Genomic DNA, 8,651 nt, shown 5'->3' on the forward strand with positions numbered 1-8,651 from the left:
TTCCTGGGATTTTTATGAATACAATTTCACAGCAGACAGGCTTTGCAAAGGGCCTGATAAACTTGAAAGTCTGAGTCTGTCTGGCTCTGCCTGGATCAGGTTCTCAGGTACCTCAGGCAACTCTGAAAATGTTGTGGTTTCCATTTGGCTTCTTGGAATCTGCCTGTGTGAACTCCTCATCCTGGGCTGTTTCCAGATCACTAGAGCTCTCAGGAGGAAGATTCAGGTTTGCTTTGTGTTACAGCAGTTTTTTTCAGCTTGCTGTCCCACTCCCTTCTTTGCATATTCAATTGTGGGAGATTTTATTAGGATATGCTTTTTCTTTTTTTCCAGGACATGCAGAGACAGAAAGGTGCTGGCATTTCTAGCACAGGGGAGGCTACACCACATTTAGTCTGTCTGCTTGGGGAGGTGAGGGGAAGAGTTCAAGTGCTCATGTTTTGCCATTCTTGTTCTGTACCGAGAGAAGTGCATTTCTGAAATCTCAAAGGAAAATGGCTTCTGCAAGTTGCCCAGTGCAGGAGCTGACAGGCTTTCAAATGTTTCATTGGATCTGCCTCAGACAATTTAAGGTTTCCCACGGTCTCCTGGAAACTTGCTCTCAGAAAACTATTCATAGTAAATGTTGATGCCACTGGGTGAATGTTGCTTTAATGAGGTTTGGTTCAGGACTTTTGGGTTTATTACATCTCCTGTTCTTAGGTGGTAAAATGGAGATCATAGAAGAATGTTCTAGAAGCAGGGTTTCCCCACACATTGGTACATTCACTTCCTCTTACTTGGGCTTTTTCCCTTCATTAGTGAAGCTTCCAGAAGCTTCACACTGGCGATAGCCCAGCAGTGGCACTCAGGAGGTGGACTTCAGCAAAAATTGTCCTGAAGAAGCTTTTTCTATCAGTTTTTAACTGTCGTTTGTGGCTGCTTGAGACGCTGTTATATTTTTACATTGTTTTTTTAAATGGAGAGCTGGGAGAGGAACAAAATTAGGCAAAATTTATATGTTTAATTTGATATATAATAGTCTTGTACTCAAAGATGGCAAATGATGTTGGCAGCATTTTGGGTTATCCCCTGGGAGGAGATAGTTGGGTTTGATCCTACTTCAGGACATGATTAATTCTTCTAATTGGATCCTGAAGTGATAAGTTTCATTCTGCCAGCCTGAGGTCCTGAAAGGAAAGTACCAAAGGACATTGTTTAACACACCTTTTCTATACCTACATGGCATGTCTGAAATCTGCAACCCAAAAGATCAAAACAAAGCATTTGGAAATACAAGAATTTCCTTAATATCCTTTCACTAGGCCAGAAAATAGGCTTCATTTTTCTACTGTTGTTGGGCTCCTACATCCCAGTGTTCTTTAACTTTCAAACAGCTGAAACCCCATCTGTAATGAAAAGATGTTCTCTTTGCCTTTGCCGTCTGTTTTAAAGAATCAGCAGGACTTTAAGGGACTAAAATTCACTTTTTGATTTTCTTCCTTTGAAGGGAATTGGTACAGCTACTTTCTGAAGATTTTATATATCAGTTGAGTTATTGATCTATTTTTATGTAGAATCCATACACCTATTGGGAAGGGCTGTGTTGTGTGTATGAGACAGGAAAAGATGTCTTAACTTTGCAGAGTTTTAGTGGTTTATAAAGAGCTTGAAATTTTTCAGCAATATATTTTTATGCTTTAAAAACTGCAGTAAAAAGGGGTTGTTGGTTTCTGGTGGGACATTTCTTTCCCTTAAGGAGGAAGGAGAGAGGAGCCTGACTTATGTTTGCTTTGGTAGCTCCGTTTTCTCCTGCAGTATTTTCTGGGATGGTATTACATCCATTGAGATGTTTCATAGAGTTCTGGGGGCTTTTTAAACGTTCTAGAGGCATTTTTCATTAATTCTGTTTTCATTGCAAGGTTGAATGTTTGCAAATTAAACTTAGGTCTGAGCTGGTTATAGTCTTTTATTGATCTTGCACATTGTGAGCTGTTCTGTGCCTTTGGTTGTCTTCAGAATGTATTGGTCAACTTTCAGACTGGACAAGAAAATGAAACTTATTTCTGGTATTGGGTTTCTTTGGAGCAATCCCTACTCCAGTTTTGCTAAAATTAATCACTGAATTCACGAAGCATTTTAGAGGGCTGGAGTATAGTGGTACATGCCATTAATTTTGATGTTTTGCTGCTTTGCTATTGCAGATGGGAAGTTTTAGAAAAATAATTTTCAGAATAAAGTTTTATTGTTTTTAATAGCAATGAACCAAACCTTAATAAGACTGGAATGGCTGCACTCTTGGCTCTGTCCTGGTGGAGGCACAGCAGGGAAGCCTCTGCTCAGGCTCCACTCTGTGTTTCAGGCAGAGGAGAAGGCAGATGCCCTCAACAAGGAGCTGCTAATGACCAAACAGAAGCTGATTGATGCAGAAGAAGAAAAGAGGCGCCTGGAGGAAGAATCTGCTCAGGTTGGGGCATTTCTGTCATTCTTGCTGTTCTCTGCAGTACAGAAATGATAAAAATAAAAAGTGACAAGTGTGGGAAGGGCTTAATGTTCTAAGTCATGTTTGTCCCTCCTCTGTGCTGTAAAGGACGTCAGCAAAGCAGAATTTGGCATTTTCCTGCCAGGTGCTTCATAGGGTGGGGAATTTTTAACTTGAAATCACTGTCACAGCCTGTGCCAGATGCTGCACAGAGAGGCAGTGCAGGACTTCAGCTGTCAGCACTTTCTGAATCCCTCCTTTCCTTGGCTAGCCCACGGCTCTGGCAGTGATGGCCACCAAAGCCTGGCTTTACTCTGGGTCCCTGGGTAGAGCACAGCAGTGAGGTTAAGGAGAAGGAAGAAATAGCACCTGGGTATTTTTCAGACTACACCTATATAAACCCTTTATTTTCTTTTTTTCCCCCCCTACAGCTGAAGGAAATGTGTCGTAGGGAACTAGATAAGGCAGAGTCAGAGATCAAAAAGAACAGCTCTATTATTGGTGACTACAAACAGGTAAGTACAACTTCATGATCATGTGGTTTGTTACCAAAGTACAAGACTTTGGGGTAATTTAGGAGATTTCTGGAAACCAATGTGATCTGTGCCATGCATTTGAGGACACAATTTAGCTGTTCTAAATGGGAAGCCTGTGGCTGGTTTTGCATTTTCTTTGGCCAAGATCCTGAAGTGGTCAGTCCTGTTTGCTCCTGATGTGGGGATTTGCAGATCAGCAGTCACCACAGCCTCAGGTACAGACAAACCTTGTTCAGATGGGCTCTCAGATATCAAAGGTTCACTTCATGCCAAGAACAGCTTCTCTCTCATCTTTGCTTTGTCAATCAAATGCACCTCAGAAATAAAAAAAAAAGATGCCTTTTTCCTTTCAAGGCTTTGCTTTGGCATTCAAGCTCCTGATCAGAAAGGTATCAAGGGAGAAAATTCATGAGTCTCTTTAGTAGGCCCATATCAGGTCTCAGGGAATGAATTAGGGCTTTTTTACTACTCTGTCTTGCCTGTTCTTTTTTCCCAAAGGCAACAAAAGGGTCATGCTATTCCTAACCTTTTCTGGCTCCTTTAGCAAGGCCAAACTGTTAATAACTTTTGTTGGAACTGCACCTTTTCCTGTGGGGATAGAAGAATATGTAGAGAATAGGAAAATGTGCAATGAGGCAGCTTAATGCAGCATCCCAATTTTTCTAGCTTTCTAAGGGTCCTTAGACTATCCATGTTAATATTGCAGCAGCATTTATTTGTGCTTCAGCATTCATTTGGGAGAGAATTTACATTTATAAATGGTTTGGTAACATAATTTTGCTTGTCAGATTTGTTCCCAGCTGAGTGAGCGACTGGAAAAGCAGCAAACAGCAAATAAAGCTGAAATTGAGAAAATACGGGTAAGAGACCAGATAGATCCACAGTCTACAATGTTTCAATCTCTTAGCAAAACCATAGCAGCAAACACACAATTTATTTCATTACTAAAATGATGGCTGAGAGTCCCCATAGATGACAGAGAAGATTGTAAGGGGGAGGTCTGGGAGAAAAGGTGAGTCTTCTCATGCCATAGTGGTTACATGCTAATGTTGATGCTGGGGCGGGTTTTGAGGGTCTTTTTTTTTTTTTCTGGAAGAGATTCTCTGACTGTCTTTTACCTTAAAGTAACAGTGGGAGGGACAGAGCCCATTATTGTAGCAAAGCAGCACAGCAGTGAGTGTGGGGCTGGCAGCAGCTCCTGCCTGGCTGTGCCTCCCCACAAGTTCCCATCAGTGAGTGGTTCCTGTGGTGCTGAGCTGCTCTCCCCGAGCACAGGCAGGACAGGCTTTGCTCACAGCCAGGTGTTTGCTTAGCAAAAGGTGGATGACTGCGAGCACTGCCGCGAGTTCTTCAATAAGGAAGGCCGTGTGAAGGTGGCCAGCACTGCCAAGGATGGTTCAGACGAGGACACGGATGAGGAGAAGGAAACTCTGAAGAACCAGCTAAGGGAAATGGAGCTTGAGCTGGCCCAGACCAAGCTGCAGCTTGTGGAGGCGGAATGTAAAATACAGGTAATGCTCTGGGAGTTTGTTTTGTAGTCTGTACAGCGTGTCTGCATTCCTAGAAAAATGTGTGTGTGAGCTGTAGAGGGATTGGAACAGATCCTGTTGGTTGAAACCATAACCTGCTATTTCCTGCACGGTTATTTAACCAAACACTGCGTCTGAAACTTGCTGTATGCAGACCATATAATTGAAATTGCATGAACTGTATTTAGCAGCCACTACAGCTTCCAGACATCTGCCTGTCTGCAGTGCAGTGCTGGCTGCCTGATCTCCTGCAACTGCTTGGAAGGAGCCCAAGCTCTGACAGAGTACTGAATCATGCATGTCTTTATCTCACAATCAGTGCTAAATGAAGAAGTAACATTGACAAATGTTAGACATGTTTCTTAAAACACGATTGCAAAGCACTCCAGGTACCTGAAGTATTTCTGTAAAATATGACAACATTGTGCTTTTAGCCTAAAACTGATATGTCAGTGTGGCTTGCTCACAGAAAGGTAAAAATTAGTTTGTAGAAAGTCCACTTCCTGTGGGAATAGCTCCTCCTCAGATGGAAAACAATTAAAGAGTTTGGATGTACTGGAGAAAGCGGAATGTTTCACTAAGGGCAATGACACAAGTCTTGTTTTGCTTTTCAAAGCTTTTTTTTTCCTCTTTGTCAGCTTATTGTGCTGCTTTTAATTTATGTAAGACTTGTTTAACTTCTGAAGTGGCCAAGAGTTTGTAGATGTTCTAGAGCCTTCTAGCTTTAACTCCTATAACCTTGTGCTGGGAATATGTAACAAATTAAGGAAATTACTCTTCTGTTTGCAGGATTTGGAGCACCATTTGGGTCTGGCCCTTAATGAAGTACAAGCTGCAAAGAAAACGTGGTTCAACAGAACAATAAGCTCTATAAAAACAGTGACTGGAGTCCAAGGAAAAGAGACTTGTTGAAAAGCAGTTCTGTCAAACACACCTTCTTAACACCTTTTGTTGCCTTCCTTGGCCAGATGTTTAATTCTGTGACATGAGAGGACCAGAATGTAAATATAATAGAAACACAGCATGTCAGGATTTCAATAGGTCAGTGATAAAGAGGATGGAAACACAAGAGAGGTTTTATTGCTAGACATGGGATGTTCATACTACTGATATTTAACAGGTGATGTAGCTAGATTGAAGCTCTTCCGAGAAACACTCCATTCTGCGTCTGGCTGGAGGCTTTTCACAGACTAGGTACGAGAACTTACCAAACCCTAATTGTTAAGTTTACATATGATAGGTTTTTTTACAGTTATAACCTTTTTTAATATTTTATTTGAAAGGAAAAGTGTCACTAACAAAGTTTAAAAAGAAAAAAAAAAAAAACGGAAAAAATGCAACAAAAAAATATGAGTTTATCAAGAACTACATCAGTGCCAGAAAGCAGTCCCCAGAGGTAGGAAATGGAGAGTAGGAGGTGACATGTTTTGCTTTATGAATGGGGATGATTTCAGCATTCCTGTCGAGCAACCCCACTTTGTTTTAGTAGATGCAGCATCAATCTCTCTGTGTTTGGCATTTCTTTCTGTTACTAATCAATTCTATGCAACTCTGGGCTTTTTTGGCATGGGCTGCCAAACCAATTTGCCACCGGAGGCTGGGAGACTTGTCCAAGTGCTAGGCAAGAACAATCGGAATTGTGGGCAAATTCCCGTTTCACTTGTGTCATATTGTTTGATCCACATATCAACAGCACCAGGACTGCTGATAATATGAATTATGTGGATGGTCTGACATTCAATGGAGTCTGTCTGGGTTTTGTCAGGTTTCTGTTTTGTTTTTGTTTGTTTGTTTTTACCCGGCTGTAGCAGGCCTTCTGCGGAGCTCCGACAGAGCTCGCAGGTTTTAGTTTTGCACATAGGTATGACTGGGACAAAGAAACAATAAACTGAGATATATCTGAGGCAGAAATCACAGCGTGAGTGTAGCTGCGAGCATCTCTCGCTGTAACTGGCTTCCTGGTGGCGTTCTGAGGTGGTGTAGGTCATTGTTCACGCTCGATGCAGTTGCACTGGTAGGTGCTAAACGTGCTTGGAGTTCTCATTCCTTGGATTGTATTGAGTTCTCACCAGAAAGCTGTAGAATGGAGTTTTGCACCTTGTAATTTTTTTAATTTATAATGGTTTGTGTTATGCTGAAGTATCTATTGCATCAGTGGATAAATTTTGTGTGCAGTGTGAGTATAAGCTGGTAACAATATGAGGCACTGGTTTGTATATAAAGATATTTGGTTTATTTTGTATTTCTAACTTTTTCTTGTTTACTGTACTAATGCTAGCTAATGTACTCTGTAACTACAGGATAGAACATGCTATGTCCAAGCTTTTTTCCTTAACTGCATACATTATCTCTATTGTTTAATACCAAAAAAAAAAATACTGTAACTCCATCAATATTAGATGCGTGGACATTGTGGTAGCATAGTTGCAGTGTGTATACTTTATGAATTGAAATATAAACTAGTAAAATTGTATAACTATTTTGTTGTTTCATTTCATTTGAACTGAAAATTATTAAATATTTTGCAATATGAAGCTAATTCTCTTCTTAAAGTAGAAACAGCAGCATCTGCAGGCTTCTCCAAGACTGAAACCACAGTCATGCTGCAAAGGGCTTTGCTAAAAAAGACTGCATGTTCTGAGTGCTGCCAACACTGGTTTTATATAATAAAATCTAGGGTTTGCTTTGAAAAAAGAAACTGCAAAAGTGACCTTGTGCAGCTTGAAACTTGTGACTCAGTATTTCTCAAACATGTCCAATTTAGAACATTTTTTTTTTTCCCATGGCCCTCCAAATTCTGCTTGAATCTGCAAAATAAATGTAGGCTATCTCTGCTTATCACCATCAGTAACAAATTCTGTGGGGTCAAGCGTGGTTCATGTCATGTTCAGCAGGGTTTTGTAGCCATGGCTGAGCCCGCATGACTTCAGGGCTGCAGCAGTTGGGTCACAGCAGCTCTGCTCCCCAGCCCTGTGCTCTGCAGAGATAACCAGGAGAACAAATGGATTCTTGTCTCCAAAACCACCAGAGGTGACTCGGAAAGCAGCCCTGCTCTAGGAGGCTGCTGTGATGTCACTTTCCCAGCCATATTTTGCTTTAAGAGAATGGCATCATGTGGCTGTGTGTGGTCTCTGCTGTTTGGTCCTCCCGGAGGTGCATCCCTTGGTAAGGTCAGCTCTGCAGTTTCTCGATAATTGCAACCTTTAGAGAAAGTTTAAAGGTAAGTAGGGGACAGGAGGAAGCAACTCAAGAACCCTTCATCCACTTGTCTTTCTCAAAGGCACTGGGAAATAGTGTATTAGTGCATTTTCCTCCAAAAATGAGGTACTTAAAGGAAGAGAAAAAGCTGCTTTATTGTTCAGATGTCTTCCACTCTCTAAATAAACATTATCTTCAAATTGCATGCAGTATATACTCCTCTTTTAGTATGGATGCAGAACATGCATAATTGTTTCACAGCATTTCATCCTAAACATTTTATAGTCAGTTTCCAGTCATGGATTATTTTGGATGCCTACCTGAAGGTTTTTGGTGCTCAGAAATAAATATTAACAATGTATTCCACATACAACTCCATCTAAAATATCCACAGCTAACTAAGAAAAATGGATCCAGTGCTGAGGTGTGCATCTTTGGAAGCATAATTACATGTGAAAGACAAGGAAGCAGGTCAGTTTAAGGATGAGGAAACAGAATTATAAGATGTTCAAAACTATGAATAAGGAAGGTACAAAACCACATAGAGTGAACATAAGTATTTTACAGCCCTGTAAGAGAAAAGGAATTAGTGTGTTTGGTAGCATTTGGGGCATTAATGAGATGGTTATTTTCTGGTAGTCCATCACCTTTCTGTTCACATGTGCCTCAGCTGGGTTTGAGTCCTGAACTCCAGCTCAGTGCCAGTCTGTTGATGCTGGGATTAATCTCCTGTGCCCCAGGCTCCAGCTTCCAAATGCTTTGCGTGTTTGTGCTGTATCATTACGTTCCAATGGTCTCAGTGTGGGAGCTCGAGTGTCACAATCTCATTTGTGTTGCAGAACTTCTTGGCAGCTCAGGGTCTGCAGCTGGAAGTGGATATTCAGGATCTATCGGAAAGTTTTACCTTTAAGCATTGCTGGTAAGCTG

The 8,651-nt window shown here is 41.2% G+C and overlaps 1 protein-coding gene across 3 annotated transcripts in view; it reads left to right on the forward strand.

Annotated features, from left to right (window-relative positions):
* The window catches only part of RABGAP1 (RAB GTPase activating protein 1), a 60,691-nt gene extending 53,631 nt beyond the window's left edge, over positions 1–7,060 (forward strand). For all 3 annotated transcript variants that reach the window (XM_058038150.1, XM_058038149.1, XM_058038151.1), the window contains 5 exons: positions 2,342–2,446; positions 2,893–2,976; positions 3,786–3,857; positions 4,311–4,508; positions 5,316–7,060. In XM_058038150.1, coding sequence (XP_057894133.1) covers positions 2,342–2,446; positions 2,893–2,976; positions 3,786–3,857; positions 4,311–4,508; positions 5,316–5,438 — 582 coding nt within the window. In that variant the 3' untranslated portion in view covers positions 5,439–7,060. The remainder of the gene's footprint in view (positions 1–2,341; positions 2,447–2,892; positions 2,977–3,785; positions 3,858–4,310; positions 4,509–5,315) is intronic.
* The last annotated feature ends 1,591 nt before the right edge of the window (positions 7,061–8,651 follow it).

This window comes from Melospiza georgiana, chromosome 20, assembly GCF_028018845.1.
Source record: "Melospiza georgiana isolate bMelGeo1 chromosome 20, bMelGeo1.pri, whole genome shotgun sequence".
NCBI classification, from domain to species: Eukaryota; Metazoa; Chordata; class Aves; order Passeriformes; family Passerellidae; genus Melospiza; species Melospiza georgiana.